The sequence below is a fragment of the Lepus europaeus genome, chromosome 11 (genome assembly GCF_033115175.1).
Source record: "Lepus europaeus isolate LE1 chromosome 11, mLepTim1.pri, whole genome shotgun sequence".
In the NCBI taxonomy this organism is placed as follows: domain Eukaryota; kingdom Metazoa; phylum Chordata; class Mammalia; order Lagomorpha; family Leporidae; genus Lepus; species Lepus europaeus.
In genome coordinates, this window is record NC_084837.1 from 38,412,343 (window position 1) to 38,433,168 (window position 20,826).

The 20,826-nt window shown below is 48.6% G+C and overlaps 1 protein-coding gene across 1 annotated transcript; it reads left to right on the plus strand.

The window, feature by feature from the left end:
• The first annotated feature begins 484 nt into the window (after nt 1-484).
• On the plus strand, nt 485-1,832 carry NKX2-8 (NK2 homeobox 8). Its single transcript, XM_062204615.1, has 2 exons — nt 485-641; nt 1,276-1,832. The coding sequence occupies exons 1-2, from the start codon at nt 485-487 to the stop codon at nt 1,830-1,832; spliced, it is 714 nt and encodes a 237-aa protein (XP_062060599.1).
• Nucleotides 1,833-20,826: the final 18,994 nt, after the last annotated feature.

Below are 20,826 nucleotides of genomic sequence, written 5' to 3' on the forward strand. Positions count from 1 at the left end.
AAGTCAGCTGGGGAGGAGGAGGAAGCCGGAGCTGGGTCGGGCGGGTGGCGGCCACCGCTCGCCACCCAAGATGTTATTCACTGGTAACAATCCCCATTATCTGTCCCCACTTTGGGCTAATCAGACGGAATCCCTAATGCCGCCGAAGCCTGCTTCCTGCCGCCTCTGGGAGGTAACGGGGCACCGAGGGGCGGGGCGCGGGGCGGGGCGGGGGCGGAGGTGGCACCTTCCGGGCTCGCCCCAGCCGTGGTCCAGCGCTGATTCAGGTACTTAACACCCCGGAGCTCCGGACCCCGGCTTTCAAAGCGGCCCGAGTGGGGAGAGCTGTTTATATAAACAGGGATTCTGCTGTAAATGCGCTAATATCCCCGCGGCCTGCGCATGGCGAGCGCCTCCCACACCCATCTGTAGGAGCGGCGTCCCCGGCCGCCCTCGGCCCCAAGTCTGCCCTGCCCCTGCCCCCGCCTCCGTCCCCTCCGCGGCCATGGCCACCTCTGGACGCCTCAGCTTCACCGTGCGCAGCCTCCTGGATCTGCCCGAGCAGGACGCGCAGCACCTGCCTAGGCGGGAGCCAGAGCCGCGCGGCCCCCGACCCACGCCCTGCTCCGCCTGGCTGGAGTCGGAGCGCGGCCACTACCCCTGTGAGTGAGCGGAGGACTGCGGTGGCGCGGGGGAGGGGGAAGGGCCCGTGCGGGACGGGGAAGCCGACATCCCAGCTCCGACTCTGGACGGCCTCAGCTTTGGAACCGGAGCCTGCGGCCTCCTCCAGCCCCTGTCCCGTGCGCCCTGGTCCGCACATCCTGGGAGCAGATCCCTGAGCCTGGCACAAGTGCTCGGGATTGGAGGGTTCCTGGGAGTCATGGTATCTGTAACATTCCTCTGACGTGCCTGAAAACACAGTCGTCTTCTCCAGGGCTCCTTAGACCTTGACTAAGCTGACTTTCCACCCCCCACTAAGGGCTTTGCAACCCCTGGCCTGGAGGGGGCCAGTGCTGGAGACCCAGCTCGTGGTGAATCGCTCGGCCAGCGCAGCGGCCAGGCCGGACATGTGACATTTTAAGAGGTCCCGGGATGGGTTTCTTTGGGGGTACGACCTCAGGCCTGGTGATGAATGTCTCTAAATTCGGAGAGGCAGGTGTCCAGTCGTGAACGCAGGGAAAGACACGGCCTGGCCCTGAAAGCCGCGTGCGGAGGGGTGCGGGCGCCCTCCGGCCAGCGGCTCCGCGTCCGGGGGGACGGGCGTCTCATCAGCCGTGTCTCCTTTGCCGTCCCCAGCCTCGGACGAGAGCAGCCCGGAGACGGGCCCGCCTGACTCGACGCAGCGGCCGTCCGCCCTGCCCGCGTCTCCGGGTTCAGACGCCGAGAAGAGGAAGAAGCGGCGAGTGCTGTTCTCCAAGGCGCAGACGCTGGAGCTGGAGCGGCGCTTCCGGCAGCAGCGCTACCTGTCGGCGCCCGAGCGCGAGCAGCTGGCGCGCCTGCTGCGCCTCACGCCCACGCAGGTCAAGATCTGGTTCCAGAACCATCGCTACAAACTGAAGCGCGCGCGCGCGCCGGGGACCGCCGAGCCACCGGACCTGGCCGCCTGCGCCGAGCTGCACGGCGCGCCCAGCCTGCTGCGCCGAGTGGTGGTGCCGGTGCTGGTGCGTGACGGGCAGCCGTGCGGCGGCGGCGGCGAGCCAGGCACCGCTGCAGCCCAGGACAAGTGCGGCGCGCCCGGGGCCGCCGCCTGCCCCCTGCCGGGCTACACCGCCTTCGGGCCCAGCTCGGCGCTCGGCCTCTTTCCCGCCTACCAGCACTTAGCGCCCCCAGCCCTGGTCTCCTGGAACTGGTGAGGCCGCCGTGGGGGGCAGTCAGGGCTACCCGCAAACTTTTGGCGCTGCTCCTTGGCCGCAGCAAGGGCCACAGTCCAACACCTGGAGCCCTGGGGGCCGCCTCCGTGCGGGCTGCACCTGCCAGGGCGCCAAGGTCCCCTGGTCAGCCCGCAGCAGCCGTGGCCAAAGCCTAGCAAGGACCTCTCGCCCGACTCTCTCCTTGCCCTGGACCGCCAACCCCAGAGCTAGGTTTTATTGCTCGAGTGTTTGTATATTTTTGAATAGTGGTTTGTATGGGAAGCAACTTATTTTTAAAAGAAATAGAGTATTTTGCCTTTTTGTGGTGCGAGAATCCAATGTGAAAGGTTGGGTGCCCTGAGCGCCTGCGGCGCACTGGCCCGGTGGGAGTTCGAAAAGCCCGCGGGCTACGTTAGGGCCCCTCGCCTGCTGGCTCTAAGGGCAGATCTCAGTGCCCACCTGGTCTTAGGTGCAGAAGAATGAGGGGAGGGGGGCGCCGAAGCGCCCGGGTCCTCTGGTATTTCAGACTGGTATTTCAGACCCCAAAAGTCAACCTTGAAGGTCTCAGGCAGAATGAGCGCTCCAGCGAGGCCGAGTGCGCGCGCCCCAGAGCAGCCCTGGCCGCAGGCTGGCAGTCTCCAGGGCTGGGGCGCCAGGGCTCAGGGACTGTGGAGCCCCACGTCTGGCCCGCGAACGCCTTGCTTAGCTGCGATTTCCGGGCTTCTTGGCCAGGCGCAGCCGCCGGATGGGGTGGGATGGAGTGGGGGGCGACCCAGTGAAGAAATGCAAAAGCTGGTGGGGAGTTGCCTCCGGAGGGAGGACCGTCTGAGGGAGACTCGGTGGCCCGCCGCTGGGGCGGGTGCCGTGAACCACTCTGGGCCCGGGGATGTAGCTAGCGTTCCACCGTTCGCGCCTGTAACTGCTCCCGCCTAGGCCTCCAGAGCCCTCGGGCCTTCTGGGCCGTTGGCGACTCTCTCCGAGGTGTGACGACCCCGCTCTCCGGCGCCCACTGCAGGGTCCGGGTGCAGGGAGGGAAGAAGGGCCCCGGGAGGTAGGTAAGGAGTGGGCACCGGGCCTGTTAGGCATTCTTGTCTGGGAAGGAAAAGGGGGAGGAGGCGGTGTTATCACCTGGGTTTATTTTGGGGGGTGAGGGTGTGGGGGGGGGAGGGAGTGGGGTTTGGGTCTCAGCTGCCGGCCACCTTGCCTTCCATATGGATGCGGTTATCTCAGAAGAATCTCCATCCTTAAATCTCCTTTTGTTTTGGGAACTGAAAAGTGCATTGTCAGGCTTGAAAAGGACCTAGACAGAATCCGCACTGTTCCCATTCAGGACTCTGTTTAATCAGTCCCTGGTGACAACGGAGGGGGTGCTGGGCGAGACAATGGTATCTTTTTAAACCTTGTGGCCTTCGGGAGGACAAAGGGCTCGAATTTTATGGGCTTACCACTTCAATTAGAACAGTGCCAGTGTGCATGGGAGATTATCAGATTTGTATCATAAAACCCCTTCCCAATAAATGATTGCTGGGGAGGGAGCCCAACGTTGGAGGACATATATTGAGACCGGCCAGAGCAGATGGGAAGAAAAGGGAGACCAGATACTGGAGAAGGCCTGCTGTGCGGTCAGCTGTTGGGTGCTTGGCTCTTGCACACTCTCCTCCTCAAGGGGTGTTTTCTCCATGAGTGGGGTAAACATTTGGACTTGCTTTCTGCCATGGGTGGGCACCAAGACCTCTGAATATTTTGGGGGAGAAAGTGAAAAAAGGAAGCATTGCCTTTTCCTGGAACTCCAGGAAGAAGGGCACCAGGAGGGTGCAGAGCAGACAGGGCTCATGAAATATGATGTCTGCAGGACTAAGGGTTTGGCCCACGGAGACAGCCTCTCTGGGGAAGCACCTCCTCAGTCCAGTCCATCTTGGTGAGAGCCAGAGTTCTAACCGGTGAGATCCATTGGCAGCTTCCCAGAGCCTCCATGGGACCGGGCCCAGCCAGCCAGCTTGTGTCCTGGGCAGGAGGGCAGCCGTTTGCTGTGAAGAGAACACCAGGGGCCAGGACAGATGTTGTTCCCTAATCTCCTTTCTTCCTTGTCCTTTAGGCTAAAATCCTTCCTTTACAGGTGAAAAATCACAGGCCCAGTTGAAAATGCACTCCCATCACCACCAACCCCTTTCAGGAACCCAACCTGTAGTTCTTCTGTGCATGCCTGTGATAAGCGGGAAAAGACAAGGGTCCATTTCTTTTCTGAATGGGAAGATCACTTCTAGGTTCTGACAAAAGCTGTACCAGCAGCTGTGAGAATGGTTAGGATCCCCCTCCCCAGACAAAGGTGTTCCAGGATGGTCACCCATCACCCAAATCCAAAGGCTGATTCAAACTCACACTTTTACAGAAACGTACTGTGTTCCAGGCGTTTTCCTCAGACAGTTGATCCTGCAGACATTTTATGCACTGCATTTATAATACTGCCCCTTAAGAAACTGAGGTTCAGTGGATGGGGCTAATGCCTTGCCTAAAGCAGTCATAACCTCAAAGAATGTTACCACTGTCCTCCGTTTAACAGGCGCCGAGCCACCCTAAAGCTGTCTTTAGAGACAGTGGCAATCTTGATGTGGTTATGTTCACACACACACACACACACACACACCCCACCTCCACTCTCTGAGCTGTTTTGGGGCTAGCCTGGAAGGATGAGAGCTCACCCAGAGCACCCACACAACTCAGGGCCACACACAGACTCTGATTACAAATCACAGTAGTTGCTAGTGTTTGCTGATCTCTGCTCTCCCGCAGGCAGTATCCCGAGCTCTGTTCCTCAAAGGATTCCTGCGATCCTCAGGACACCTCTTTGGGATGGTAGCGCTATCCCCACTTTACAGATGAGGACAAAGAAGGCCAGAGGGTTTGAAAGTAGCTTGTCCAGGGTCCCACAGCTAGTGAGTGAGCAAGAGGGCCTGCACCCAAGCCGGCTGGCTCCAGAGCAGGCACCTCTGACCACATGGCAGGGATTATTTTCCCATTCTTTGTTTATGCCTTATCTCTCCCAGTCTGGAGCCTCCCTCAGTGGTGCTCCTAGGAAAACCTGTTCTTTAGCATCCTTCCGCCTCCCTGTCTCCATGTCTGTGCCCTCCCCCTCTCCCACCTACCCAACGGATTTGGGGCGCAGCCTTTGTGTTTTCCCGAGGTTGGTTTGTGTGTGTGCAGTCTCTTCCAGCTCTCAGTGAAACACAGTTCTTGTCTGCAGGTCACAGTGTTCTCCTGTGACCATCATTCCACCATTCTTCTTCCAGACAACATCTGCTGTTGCTGCTGCTGTCTGGACACCAATCGTGCATTTGTTCAGTGGAGTCACTGCTGGCTCCGATAAGCTCCTCTAAGCGTGGCCCAACCCCCAAACCCGGATCCCGCAGAGCTCTAGGACTTTGGCTTTCCCAGCCCTTTCTCCATTTTTTTCCCCTCCTTTCCCAGGTCTTCAGTTTTATCTTTATTATTGAATATCATCCTCTTCACATTTTCTCTCTCTTCTTCCATTGTAAACATTTTCACTTCATCTCACTTAAGTCTCTTGCAGGTGGAGATTGCAATTTTCACTTCAATTTTCTTTCTTTATTGTTCAGAGGATCTTACATCTTAGCACATCTCTTATCTGACCAATTTAGCACTTTAGTATCTTAGATAATGTGCTACTGATGGTTTAGAAGGAAGTTGTTTGAGCCCAGGTTAACCTATACCTTCCCTTCTAACAATGGTGTTGTGATGTTTATTATTCTCTTGCCAATTGACACAATTAATTTGCCTCCTCTCTGTCCTCTGTGTGTGTGTATGTGTGTGTATGTGTGTCACACCCCCACCCCCACATTTATCACCTGTAAAACATTTTTTACTTAGGAATAAAGTCCAGACAGGATAGTTACAGGTCCATTGTAGCTTCCTGTTCTGTTAACCATGTTCCTCTGTTCTGAGTGCTTTAATTAGCCAGTCCAGGCAGGCTAATAGTAAACATGAACAACGGTCAGTCAAAGGCGCTTTTGGAATGCTGAGAAGTCACTGTCGATTTCCGTGCGTGTGATTGCGTTAGTTAGCATCCAAACCTGCGTGAGAAGTCGCACCCCTCCAGGGCACTTGGTTCCCATCCGCATCCTCACTGGGGATCCTTTTTATGTCCACAGGTTTGAAAGTGCTTTTGCCTAGCTGAGAGCTCTGTCTTGGACGGACCAATACCAATTTCTCTCACGCACACACACACACACACACTCTCTCTCCTTTCATAGGGACTGGATAGCATATTTCAAAGAATGTGCTAGTGAGGGCAGTGGAGTCTGTATATTAAGCCAGAGGCAAAAGTGTCCCCAAATCCACTAAAAGGGCCCTTGGCTCCCTCCCCTGAGAGGCCTTTTCCTGTTAGACCTCCCTCTCCCAGCTTCGCCAAGCACAGCGCTTAAGCAGATGTTTCTCTGGCCCTAAACAGGTTATCAGCTTGGGTTTAAATGGCCTCCTGGGAGGTTAACTCAGTCGGAGGGGCCCTGAATCCTAGCGGGTCGGGTTCTGATGCAGTCACAGAAGCCTCACTGCGGTGACCAGGAGGCTTTTTTCCCCCCTCTTTTCTAACAACATTAAAATGCAGAGTAAGAGACACAAAACAAGACAAAGGCAACCTGGAGCGGTGAGTAAAGAAACAACTGCTTTTCAGCGAAGCCATTTTTACTGCCTACTCCACCGAGGATTCACTCACACGGCTGACCTAGTGGGGGGAACCTAATTCCCTGCAGGGAACGCATCGCATTAAGTTCCAGTTAGCATGTACAGATAGGAGAGGGTTTTCCTATTGCTTATAGCTGTGGCTGAAACATTATCTTAAAGAGACTAATCATTTTATGAACGTGGGGCTGTACAGGAGCAGAGGGGACTAACGGAATATTCGCCAGGATTTTGTTATCCAAAAGACACTACAAGTTTCTTCCCTTTCTTCACTGAACTGTCGCCGATTGAAAGTTTATGAATACTGAAATACTTCAGGTGCGTCTAATAAGTGAACAGGTGATTTCACAATTACAGTTTAATTATGCCAATTCTCTAGCCACACATATAATACACATACAGGTAGGGATGAGGCAGACTTTGGAAATGTTGAGTTCTTTTCTCTTCATGAGAAGAACTCTGATTTGCAATCCCACTTGTCAGTCCCACGTAGGATGAATATTTTGTTTTCTCGTAAATGATATTTTCTTTGTAAGATAATAAGGAAAACACAAATGTGTAAATAAGTTCTCTTCAATCTAGTTGTTTTCATGATGATATTCAGTTTCTCGCTAATAGAATACAGTCGAAGAAATAGCAGGTAGGGTCGGCATTGTGGTACAGATTAACCCACTGCCTATAACACTAGCATTCCATATGAGCACTGGTTCAAGTCTGGGCTGCTCCTCTTCCAATCCAACCCCTTGCTAATGTGCAAGGAAAGGAAAGCAGCAGCAGATGATCCAAGTATTTAGGTCCCTGCCACTCACGTGGGAGACACAGATGGAGTTTCAGGCTCCTGGTTTCCGCCTGGCTCAGTCCCAGCTGTTGCAGCCATTTGGGGAGTGAACTAGAAGATAGAAGATTCTCCCTCTCTCTGTCTCTCTCCCTCTCCCCCCCCCTGTATTTCTGCTTTTCAAATACATAAAAATAAATCTAAAAAAAAAAAAAAAAGAAATAGGAGACTCAGGTAAACTATTGAAGTGCAAGGGGGAAATCCCATTTGTACCATAGCTTTGGCTTTGTCTTACCATTGACACCATTTGACGCCTTGCTCAACTGAGCTCCAGACTACAGAGGGAGGCTGAGAAAAACTGTGTCTAAACCTAGAGACCTAGGTGTGGGGATTTGGGCTCCTAGGAAGACGAGAACTCCAGCTTCTTAGCAGCTAGTGATATTGTGGGGCCACAAGAAGATAGGCAGCTTTTCTGATGTTTCTCACTCCAATGTGATAGAGAAAGAAAACAAGTTCTAAAGAGAGGTGATAGTAATTCACAAATTAAAAAGGCAGGAGTGGGTGTTGTGGCCTGAAGGTTAAGCCACACCATGGAATGCCCACATCCCACATTGGAGTGCCTGGTTCGAGTCTTGGCTACTCTGCTTCCCATCGAGCTTCCTGCTAAGGTACCAGGGAGGCAGGAAATGAGGGCTCAGGTACTTGAGTTCTTGCCCCCCTCGTGGCAGGCTCAGATGGAGTTCCTGGCTCCTGCCTTTGGCCTAGCCCAGCCTTGGCCTTTGTGGGTATTTGAGGAATGAACAAGTGGATGGAAAATATTTCTCTCCCTCTCTGTCTCTCTCTGTCTCTCTGTCTCTCTCTCTCTCTCTCTCTCAACCTCTCTGTTATTCTTCTTTTCAAATATTTTAAACATTGAAAACACATCCTATGGAATGGGAGAAAATATTTGCAAACTATGTATGTGATAAGGGGCTAATATCCAAAATACACAAGAGGTTTACTCATCTCATTAGCAAAAATTAAAAAAAAAATTAATTTTTAAATAGGCAAAGGACATGCATAAATGCTTCTTTTAAAAAGATATTTAAATAGACCAACAGTTATATGAAAAGATACTCACTATTACTAGTCAACAGAGATGCAAGTCAAAACTATATTGAGGGGAGGACAATGTGGCACAGTAGGTTAAGTCACCACGTGGGACACCCACATCCCATATCAGAGGGCTGGTTCGAGTCCCAGCTGCTCTGCTTTCAATCCAGCTCCCTGCTAATGGCCTGGGAAGGCAGTACTCAGGCCCCTGCTACCCATGTGGCAGGCCTGAATGGAATTCTTGGTTCCTGGCTTCTGCCTAGACCAGCCCTGGCAGTTGTGACCATTTGGGAGTAAACCAGTAGATGGAAGGTTCTCTCTCTTTCTCTGTCACTCTGCCTTTCAAATAAATAAAATAAGTCTTTACCGAAAAAGAACATTGAGATATCACCTCATGCCTCTTAGAATGGTTGTTCCCAAAAAGACAGGTAATTAAGTGTTGGCAAAAGTGTAGAGGAAAGAGAATCCTTGTGCACTGCTGGTGGGAATGCAAATTAACACATCTGTTATGGAAAACCGGAAGTTCCTCAAAATATTAAAAATAGAAGTAACAGCAAGCCTGTTTCTGAATGTGTAATAGCCAAAGGAAATGAAATCAGCATCATGAAGAGATATCCGCACCTTCATGTTTATTGCAGCATTGTTCACAATAGCCAAGAGCTGGAAGCAGTTTAAATGTCCATCAACAGATAAACAGACAAGAAAAATATGACACACACACATATATACACACTTGATGAAATATGATTGCACTGTGGAAAAGAAGGACATTCTGGCCTGTGGGACATCATGGGGAACCTCAAGGACATTACACAAGGTGAAGTCAGCCAGAGACACAGAAACACAATACAAACTCACTTGTATGTGGAGTCTGGCAAAGTCAAAGTAACAGGAGCAGAATAGAATGGGGTCTACCAGGAGATAGGGAAATGTTGGTGAAAGGGTGCAAACTTTGTTGTTACGATGAACAGGTTCTGAGTAAGGTGCAGTGTGGGTGGTGATGGGTAATTCCTCATCTACTCCTCCCAGAGTACAAATTAGCAGGAAGGGAGATTGGAAGTGGGGGCGGGACTTCATCCTCCGCACTCTGATGTGGGATCCTGACATCCAAGCAGCAACTTAACACACTGTACAACACCCCTCCATTATTTTTATTCTGGACCTCAGACAAAAGGAATCATCCCCTGCATATAGGACATTTCAGTCTTATGGCAGAACCATGTGATGCCTCTTAAAGCTTTTGATTGAAATGGGCATGGACCACTTCTAATACTTAATCAGCTAAAGCAAAGACGTATGATCAAGATTGATATTAACATAGCAGGGAACGGTAGTGGAGATTTTAATAATAATATGACCTGTGACAAAGATGTGCTTAAGTGTTTTAATTTATGGCCAAATTTTTGCATGTTTACAACATTAATTATTCCTTTCAACTTCCAGAAGAAATATCACAGTATGATAATACTATCAAGGAATACCATAGACTCCAGAAGAATGCAGGAGCTCTATCTTTTCCTGTTACTTTGTGCAGTATGTATGTCACACACGCTTGGGGACATTTGGGAGTTGTCACCCAAGAGTGACACCAGTGATCAACATCAGGAATGAGGAAGGGCACTATATTTAGTTTACCTGCTTGATTTGAAGGCTGTTCCTATGGAAACTATTTGCCATAACACATGGGTAAGGTGATAAAAGCCACTGCAGGGAACTCAATTGTATTCTGTTTATTACTTCTCATTCTAGGGAGTCTGCTTATATTGTAAAATGGGTACCAAAACAAGGCAAGGACTGACAATTGTAATTTGAAATGCCAGGAAATGTTTGTCAATCCAGCTTCCAGATACATCCACAGCATGGCCCTATATATTAGCTAACAGAACACACAAACCATGCAAAACCTATTTTTAATTTAGGATATTTAGGATCATAATTTATTTAACCAATTCTTAGTTGGTAAATAGTTATAAAATTGTACTGTATATAATACAATATGTACCATGATATAAAATATTGAAATTAACATTCTTATAGGTGTTGTAATCTGCATGAATATTACTTAAAGATAAATTTCTTTTTTTAAAAAAGATTTATTTATGTATTTGAAAGTCAGAGTTACACAGAGAGAGGAGAGGCAGAGAGAGAGATCTTCCATCCGATGGTTCACTCCCCAATTGGCCAAAACAGCTGGAGCTGCGCCGATCCAAAGCCAGGAGCCAAGAGCTTCTTCCAGGTCTCCCACACGGGTGCAGGGGTCCAAGTACTTGGGCCATCCTCTACTGCTTTCCCAGGCCATAGCAGAGAGCTGGATCAGAAGAGGAGCAGCTGGGACTAGAACCGGCGCCCATATGGGATGCCGGCACTTTAGGCCAGGGCATTAACCTGCTGCACCACAGCACCGGCCCCAAAATAAATTTCTAAATATGGGTCATTGGCTGAATGGTAGGGATGTGCTTAAGACTTTTGGTTTCAATCCGTTGGGCCTTTTGCCTTTCACTGTCTCCCAGTCTCTTGATGCCCTTCCTTCTTAGCCAATTTCAATTCCACAGTTAGTCATTACAACTCCCTTGCACATACCATCAGCCCACTTACCCCCTGCATTTCATTGTACTCATGGAAAAACTGTAACTCTTGTCAAATCTAACTCTACTGTGCACCTGTACCCACACAGCACAATATGACACAACCATGCTGACTCACTCCACTTAATCTTATAACCACTGACTTCAAATGAGTCCTTAATGTTGCCTTCCTAGGTGTCACTGGGACTGCAACTGGCTTTCTGATCTAGGATACCAGTGAGTCCAGCTGCCGCTTAATCCATCGCCCCGCAACACCAGCCCCTTATGAGGCTTTCATTTGCCTTCATCTAATGGTGATGAGCATGTTTTCATATGCTTATTTGCCATCATGTATCTCCTTTGGCGAAATGCTTCTTCAAGTCCTTTGCCAAAAAAAAAAAAAATTCTGCATTACTGAATTATGAGTTCTTTATCTTTTCTGGACAGAAATTCTCAGCACTGGCCCCAGAGTAATTTCAAACTTACAAAACAGAAATTGTGAAGTAGTGAAAATAATTCCCATATACCCCACACCCATCTTTCTATGATTACTTGATTCCCACACCCCCCATTTTAAAGATTAATTTATTTGATTGAAAGGCAGAGTGACACACAGAGAGAGGGAGCGACAGATAGTGAGAGAGAAAGGTCTTCCTTGCATTGGTTCACCCCCCAAACAGCCGCTCTGGCCGGCATGCTGCACTGATCTGAAGCCAGGAGCCAGGTGCTTCCTCCTGGTCTCCCATGCAGGTGCAGGGCCCAAACACTTGGGCCATCCTCCACTGGCTTCCCGGGCCACAGCAGAGAGCTGGACTGGAAGAGGAGCAACCGAGACTAGAACCCGGTGCCTATATGGGATGCCAGTGCTGCAGGCGGAGGATTAACCAAGTGAGCCACGGCGCTGGCCCCTGAGTTTTCTATTTTCAACAAGTTTGGATTATTTTTGTCATTATTTCTTCAATTACATTTTTTGTCTTTTCTTCCTCCTCAAGTCTCCTGTCCTTCTGGGACTCCACTTGAATGTATATGAGACACTTTGACTAGACTGACAACTCACTAAAGTTGTGTGTTTTCTTTTCAGGTTTTTTTTTTCTATGCTTTACATTGGTTAGTTTCTATTGCGATAATGTCAAGTTCTAGTATTATATTTTTACCTGTGGAATTTTGCTTGGTGTTTTTGTATCTTGCCTCTCTCTCTGTCTTTATGTTTCTCTTGACATCCTCGACCGTATTTCTAAAATGGGTAGTATTTGATTTAAATCCTTGCCTATGAATTCCATGATCTCTGTTTTCTGGATTTGTTTCTATTGTTTTCTTTTTGTTCTGGTTATGGGTAATATTTCTCTGCTCCTCTGAAAGCCTGGTAATTTTTAATTGGATTCAGAACTGTGAAAATTGCTTTATTTGCTACTGGTTTTTATTGTGTTTACTTAAAGATTGATGAGCTTCTTTTTTCCTGGAATCTAGTTAAGGTACTTCTGGATCATGTTGATCCTTTGGAGGTTTGATTTTAGCTTTGTTAGGGTGAGTCCAAAGCAGTCTTTATTTGATTTCATCACTAAGGCATGATCTTTCCTTTTTTAAATGTTTTAATTTTTATTAATATAAAAAGAACAAATTTCATGTATTTCATAGACAAAATTCTAAGAAGATAACCATACTTACCTCCCTATCTCAATCCCCCTCCTTCATTTAAAAAAAATATTTATTTATTTGAAAGGCAGAGTTACAGAGAGAAAGACACACACACACACACACAGAGAGAGAGAAAGAGAGATAGTCCATCCACTGGTTCACTCCCTAAATGGGTGCAATGTCTGGGGCTGGGCCAGGCCAAAGCCAAGAGCCTGGAACCCCATCCAGGTCTCCCATGTGGGTAGCCAAGGCCCAAGTACTTGGGTCATTTTTTGCTGCTTTCTCAGTTATCTTTTTTTGTTTTTTGTTTTTTGTTTAATTTTTGACAGGCAGAGTGGACAGTAGAGGGAGACAGAGAGAAAGGTCTTCCTTTTGCCATTGGTTCACCCTCCAATGGCCGCCGTGGTAGGCGTGGTGCGGCCGGCTGATCCGATGGCAGGAGCCAGGTGCTTATCCTGGTCTCCCATGGGGTGCAGGGCCCAAGCACTTGGGCCATCCTCCACTGCACTCCCTGGCCACAGCAGAGAGCTGGCCTGGAAGAGGGGCAACCGGGACAGGATCGGTGCCCCGACCGGGACTAGAACCCGGTGTGCCGGCGCCGCAAGGCGGAGGATTAGCCTGTTAAGCCACGGCGCCGGCCTTCTCAGTTATCTTATCAGGGTGGTAAATAGAAGTGGAGCAGCTGGAACTTGAGCCAGTGAAACAGGATACTGGCATCGTAGACAGCAGCTTAGCCCACTGTGCCACATGCCATCGCCCTCCTCCTTTCTTTATTTCCTTTAATTTTTCCAGTAACATACTTTCAATTTGCTTTCTAATCACAGGCTTAAGATTTACGTATTTACTTGAAAGGCAGAGCAACAGAGGGAGAGACACACACAGATGGACAGACTGACAGAGATATCTTCTAACTGCTGGTTCATTCCCCATGTGGCCACAACAGCTGGGTCTGGGCCCGGCAGAAGCCAGGAGCCATTGAAATATGGTTTGTTACCCGTCATTCCCAAGAAGGGGGTGCGCTGTGCCACACAAGACCATGTGGGGAGGCACAGGGTCAGGCAGGAGGCAGAAGGGGTGAGGTGAAAGCATGGACAGGAGAATTTATCGTGTTTTCTTAGGAAGAGATGGGCAAGGCAGGGTGAGTGGCTGATCAGGTTGAGGATTGGGTAGTTTGAGTAATTTCAGAGGGCTCTGGACTATTGGGATGACCCCTAACTGTCTAGTATGTAGCCATGGGTGGCTAGGGCAGACGAATATTGCTCCCTGGAGTGTAAAAGCCAGAGAGAGAAGGTGGCTTGGAGGACAGGCTCTGGACTGGTTGGTCTGTGCCTCTAGGAGTGAGCGAACCCTGGGAGAGTTGAATCCAAGATGTCTGAGCATCATAAAATACAGAAAAGCTAAAAACAAACAAACAAACAAACAAACAAAAACAAACAAACAAAAAAAACATGATTCATACACAACTACAAAGCAAAGTGGTCCACCTCACAGAAATTTGTCTTCATCAGGGGATGAGGGAGAGGAGATAAAAAGCTGCCCGGGGGCTCCGGTGGAGCCGTGGGTCCAGAGCCAGTGCAGCACCTGCTCTCTCAGCAGGTTGCTGCTGTCTCCTCCTCCCTCGTTCTGGTTTTCCTTTCCTTTTCTGCAGAGTAATCATGCTGTGTGATGCGGGTCTGACCATGTTGCTCTTCTGCTTAAGACCCTGCAGTGGTTATCCACACTTGGTAGATCAAGTCCGAACTTCCTAACACTGGATACAGCTACCGGTATTTAGTCCTTTTTTTTTTTTTTTGCCATAAGTAACTTGCCCAATATTCTACACGCACCAATTCCCCAGCGCACACACACATATCCCCTATGATGAGCTGTACTGAGAGTCCCCAGGCCTTCAAGTTCTTCCTTGTTCTTCATATTTAGCCCCTCTTGTTCCAACCTGAAAGAGTTCCTGCGACCTTGACTCTAACACACCGCACCAGACAGGTGTTCCCAGTGGTCTCTCCATCCGGGTCCGCTTCAGTGGAGCCGCTCAGTCCCCATGCTCCCTGCTCACCCAGCCTGACTCTTCTGGAACTGCCACGAGGACCGGGACCGTGGGAATTCTGTTCACCTCTGTTTTAGCAGCTTCAGGTATGGTGCTTGGCACGTGGCAGTCTTTCAGGAAAAACATATAAAGTGCATGTGACTGCACGAAGCAGGGATGCATAGGGGGAGCAGGCCTGAGTGGGGTGGGAGTGGGGGTGGAGTTAGTCCCAGAAGGGGACAGCCAGGCTGAGACATTGGTTTGAGCAGTGTGTCTGGCTCCTGATGTTTTCCTCTGGGATGACTGGTGAGGCTGAATTAGAACCAAACTGGCCTCTAGGGGCAGGGGGAAAAGGAAAGAGAATTTTCCTGGAAATGTCTCCTTGATGAGTTTACTTTGGGTCATTTAGTTCTTTATGCTCAAACCAGTTCCCTTGGTTATGGTGAGTGTTCTGATCTGAAATTGGTTTAAGACGAGGGCAGAGATGACAACACTTGACACAAGCTCAGTCCTAAGAAGTCCAGTGTTGTTAAGAAACAATACAAATTCTAATGTGCATTACAAATGACACTGTGTAAATGTTGTGATATTTCTCTTTATTCTCAGCATTAACTACAGGTAACAGACTCTGTTGGTTGCCTCTCCATGTCTGAGTATTCTGCAACCGTGGATTGCAGATTAGAAATATTTTTTTAAAATCTGAATCTGCACTGAACATGTACAGACTTTTTTTTTTTTTGAGAGGCAGAGTGGACAGTGAGAGAGAGAGACAGAGAGAAAGGTCTTCCTTTTGCCGTTGGTTCACCCTCCAATGGCCACCGCGGTTGGCGCGCTGCGGCCGGTGCACCGCGCTGATCCGATGGCAGGAGCCAGGTGCTTATCCTGGTCTCCCATGGGGTGCAGGGCCCAAGTACTTGGGTCGTCCTCCACTGCACTCCCTGGCCACAGCAGAGAGCTGGCCTGGAAGAGGGGCATCCGGGACAGGACCGGTGCCCCGACCGGGACTAGAACCTGGTGTGCAGGCACCGCAAGGCATAGGATTAGCCTAGTGAGCCACGGCGCCGGCCTCAGACTTTTTTTCCTTGTCATTACTCCCCAAATACAGTAGAATAACTATCTAAACAGCATCTACATTGTAGGAGGTATGGTAAGTAATCTAGAGGTGATTTAGAGTATACAGAAGGATTGGGTAGGTTTTATGCAAATACCGCATCATTTTGAGCTTGAGCAACTGCAGATTTTGGTAACCGTGAGATCCTGCAACCAATCCCCTACAGAGACCCAGGGGCAGCTCCATGATAGCTCCAGTTACTGCAACGTAAACCAGATTTTCCCAAAACAGGAAATGAAATTTATAAAAGATTTGAGAAAGAAATATGTGAAGGCTGTAAAGAAACTGTGGTACAGGAAAGGAAGCCACTGAGATGTCTACAACGAGACAAAAGATGAGGAGGAGGGCATGGAGGTGATGAGTAAGCTGTGCTCCATTTTGATTGAGGTTTGGACTGGAGCACCGGCCTGAAATTGCAGCAGAATTAATTAGACAGCAAGGAGAATGATCATGGAGATTGAGAGCCCCAATTGCCCCTCTCTGTCTGTCTCTGTCTCTGTCTCTCTCTGTGTGTCTTAGACACACACACACCAGCACATCAATGTACATTAACTGTCTTTAAAAACTCCCTGATTCCAAAAAGAAAATGGGTACCCTAGGCCACTTCCCTAGGTTAATGCCAAACATTAACCACAGATTGTTTTTCTTCTCTCTCTCTCTCTTTTCGGATTTATTTTATTTATTTGTTTTTTTTTTTTTGCAATTTTTTTTTAACTTTTATTTAATGAATATAAATTTCCAGTGTACAGCTTATGGATTGCAATGGCTTCCCCCCCCCCATAACTTCCCTCCCACCCGCAACCCTCCCCTCTCCCGCTCCCTCTCCCCTTCCATTTGCATCAAGATTCATTTTCAATTCTCTTTATATACAGAAGATCAATTTAGTATAAAGATTTCAACAGTTTGCACCCACATAGAAACACAAAGTGAAACATACTGTTTGAGTACTAGTTATAGCATTAAATCACACTGTACAGCACATTAAGGACAGAGATCCCACATGAGGAGCAACTGCACAGTGGCTCCTGTTGTTGACCCAACAAATTGACACTCTAGTTTATGGCGCCAGTAACCATCCTAGGCTGTCGTCATGAGTTGCCAAGGCTATGGAAGCCTTCCAAGTTTGCCGACTCTGATCATATTTAGACAAGGTCATAAAAGACAGAGTGAGGATAGTAACCAATGATCCTAAGAGTGGCATTTACCAGATTTGAACAATTATACAGCATTAAGTGGGGAAGAGGACCATCAGTACACACATGTTGGGAGTAGAGCCATTGGTGGTACTGTAGAGGTTATGATTACAAAGGAATGAGGCCCAAGTGCACTAGACAGGGCTTAGAACAAAGGACAGAGTCATTATTAGAGGAGCTAAGAAAGGTGCTGTCTAATCTACAAGTAATTTTTCTGATTGAGAGGCAAATAGAACCTGATAGAAGGGGCTTGATAATAATCTGGTGGGCTTTAGGCCTTGTAAATTCAGAGGCCCAGACCTATCTATCTCTTCACATGGGGTATATCCTAAGGGAGGTGTGAACCTCCTAGGGGAAGGCACTCTGTTGACTTTCATTACTTGGCTGGCCTGGGAGGAGAGCTGGCCAGGTAAAGGCAGGGGGCATCTCTAACAAGAAATTTACAGTTCTGCCTGCAATATTGCTGACCCTACTTGACCATCCCCTCAGCTGCAGTGGTCACTTTGGAAGTTGGGCTGAGTGAAGGGCTTTTCAGCTTAGAGCCAATAAGATCTGTGGCTCTGACCTGGGCATCCTTCAACTCCAGGGCAGGTCCATTTCCAGTGATCCAACTCTTGGCAGAGCTGCCAGGGCTCTTCACAAGCTGACTTCTGCTGAAGCCCAGGCTTACCACATTGAAAGCCACTGCAGTGGACTGGCCTGTTGGGTCTCCTTGAGGGCAGATCACTGTACAGATCAGCCATTAATAGGCCTGCCACCCATTGCTTCTGATGCCGAGCTTTCTTTTCCTCCTGGTTTGTGTTAAAGCAGACCAGAGAATGCAAGTCAAGGGAGTGCCCGTGTCCCATCTCTAATCTTCGGTGGCCTGAACTACAAGTCTATAGTCACAGGCATGTTCTGTAGTAGTTTTTCTAAGGTAGACAATGCCCATGAGGAAAATTATATTCTCACTTTAAAACTTTCTTTCCCTTTGGTCTGAAAGGGAGGTTTTTTCTACTTACTGTATACTTCGCTGATGGCGAAGTGAATCTAGCTATTTTATTTATTTGAAAGGCAGAGTTACAGAGAGAGGGAGACAGAGAAATCTTCCATCTGCTGGTTCACTCCCCTGATAGCTGCCATGGCCAACGCTGGGCCAGGCTGAAGATCGTCCTCTGCTGCTTTCCCAGGTGCATTAGCAGGGAGCTGGGCTGGATGTGGAACAGCTAGGACTCCAACTGGTACCCATATAGGATGCCGGCACTGCAGGTGATGCATTAACCTGCTGCATCACAACACTGGGCCCTAGCAGTTTCTCTTATAGAAAATTGTAATTTACTTTGTAAGAACTTTATCAGCATTATTTTTGCCATGTCAAGCACATGTTTTCAGAAGCTGTGAGGGTCATTGACAACATCAACTGTGTGGGAAACCATGTGTATGCACTCTGGCCAATGTATTAAGAATACATGGTGGGTGCTGCTGCTGTGGCACAGTGGGCTAAGCCTCCATCTATGGTGCTGGCATCTCATATGGGTGTGGATTCAAGACTGGACTGCTCCTCTTCCTATACAGCTCTCTGCTATGGCCTGGGAAAGCAGTAAAAGATGGCCCAAGTCCTTGGGCCCCTGCACCCGTGTGGGAGACCCAGAAGAAGCTCCTGGGTCCTGGCTGCAGGTTAGTCCAGCTCTGGCCATTGTGGCCATCTGAGGAATGAACCAGTGGATGGAAGACTCCTTTTTTTGTAAAGCTGCCTTTCAAATAAATAAATAAATGCTTTTAAAAAAATAAAACAAACTGGTAATGTCCTGTTCAAGATTCCGTGATGCCAGCAGACTCAGAGAATGACAAATGCCCTAAACAGCACTCTGGCCTCAGAACCAGCCCTTAAGGCATTTGGATCTGGCTCAAAAGACCATGAGAGCATTTCAGGCATAGAAAGCCAAGACACTGTGGCAAAAAATGACCTACATGAAAGATCTCTGTGAGTGAAATCCAGTGGAAAGAAGGGGCCATCAAAGAAGGAGGTACTTTTCTCTGAAGGGAGGAGAGAACTTCCACTTTGATTATTGCCTTGTCTAAATAATGTCAGAGTTTGTGAACTCAAGAGGCTTCCCTAGCCTTGGCAGCTCTGACAAGAGCCTTAGGTGATCACTGACGTCATAAATAAGTGTCATTTGTTAAATCAACAACAGGAGTCACTGTGCACTTGCTCCCCATGTTGGACCTCTGTCCTTAATGAGGTGTACTATGAAAATTAGTGGTAAAACTTGTCTTCAAACAATACTTTATATTTTGTGTGTCTGTGTGGGTGCAGCTGTTAAAATTTTTACTTAGTATAGGATTGGTCTTCTGTATATAAAGATAATTAAAAATGAATCTTAATGAAGAATGGGATGGGAGAGAGAGTGGAGGTGGGATGGTTTGGGGGTGGGAGGGCGGATATTGGAAGAAGAACCACTATATTCCAAAAGCTGTACTTACGAAATTTATATTTATTAAATAAAAGCTTTCAATTAAAAAAAAAAAAGGTTCTGCGATGCTGGTGTGCGCAGGGCACACAGTGAGCTAAGTGCCAAGGACGTAGGCTTACTCCTCTGAGAATGGCTGTCTGCTCTGTGCTTCCACACCACAAACTCTCTCGCCACTAACTGCATCTGGAGCAGCAAGAAGGGTTCTCTAAGTGCTGGCAGCTGCAGCTGTCTAGTACGGGTTAGGGGCAGGGCAGCAGAGAAAGAAGGGAGGCAGCATGTGGCTGCCCAGAGAGGCCCTCAGGGCACCCTCTGTCCTCCTGTGGCGTGAGAAGCCCCCCAGCTGCAGGAGGTCTGAATTTCCCATTTCAGTATTTTAAGTCATTTTTCTTACAGGCTACCTTGCTTCCCATTTTATTTCTTCTCACTCTAACTTCTTCCATTCTACTCTCTGAGTCTTTTCACAAATTTTTATTTATTTGAAAGGCATAATAAAGGGGAGAGAAAGAGAGAGGGAGATTGGTCTTCCATCTGCTGACTCACTCCCCAAATGGCCAGGGCTGGGCCAGGCCGAAGCCAGGAGCTAGGAGCTTCCTCTGGGTGCAAGGGCCCAAGCACTTGGGCCATCTTCTCCTGCTTTCCCAGGCTATTAGCAGGGAGCTGGATTGAAGTGGAGCAGTTGGGACACGAACCAGTGCCCATATTGGATGCCAGGGTTGCGAGTAGAGGCTTTACTAGCTACGCCACAATGCCAGCCCCCAGTTCTATTTCTTGTTACCACAAGTTTTTCTATTCTACTGAGTCTTTTTACAAATTTTTATTTATTCAAAAGGTGTAACGAGAGAGAGTTATCTCCCATACGCTGGTCCACTCTCCAAATGTCCACAACATCTGGTGCTGGGGCAGGCTGAGATCAGGAGAGCCTGGAACTCCATCCCAGCCCCTCACATGGGTAGCAGGGACTCAGATACTGGAGCCAGGATCTGCTACCTCCCAGGCTGAGCGTAGGCAGGAAGCTGGATCAGAAGCAAAGCAGGCAGGCACTCTGATTTGGGATGTGGGCATCCAAGTGACAACTTCATTGCTGCGCCACAACCTCTGCCCCCTCACTCTGAGTCTTTTGCACTTGAATTGCTCTCTGGTCATTGGCCTTACCACAGCACCAATTTTCATATTGGATTGTTTCTTAAATCTTTGTTGGCACGACAGGTGTGAGACAAATGTGCTTGCAAATGATGAAATGTATGGTTTTCACATATTTAGACATCTACCTATAAACTCTTTTACTTCTAAAATACCAAAGCTATGATTATTGTAGAAACTCAGAAGCATCCATAGAAAAGAGTCCAACAACCAGCTGTTTAAAAAGCTAGGAGACAGCCAGTTGTATTTTTCTGCTGGCAAAAGGAAACAAGAGACCTGGAGGTTGTTCTGCCCTCTCCTGGTCTCTAGGTCTTTAGCA

Coding starts and splice junctions, on each gene's coding strand:
- NKX2-8 (XM_062204615.1), top strand. CDS start 485: ATGGCCACCTCTGGACGCCTCAGCTTCACCGTGCGCAGCCTCCTGGAT. Junction 642..1,275: donor GGAGCGCGGCCACTACCCCT/GTGAGTGAGCGG, acceptor TGCCGTCCCCAG/CCTCGGACGAGAGCAGCCCG.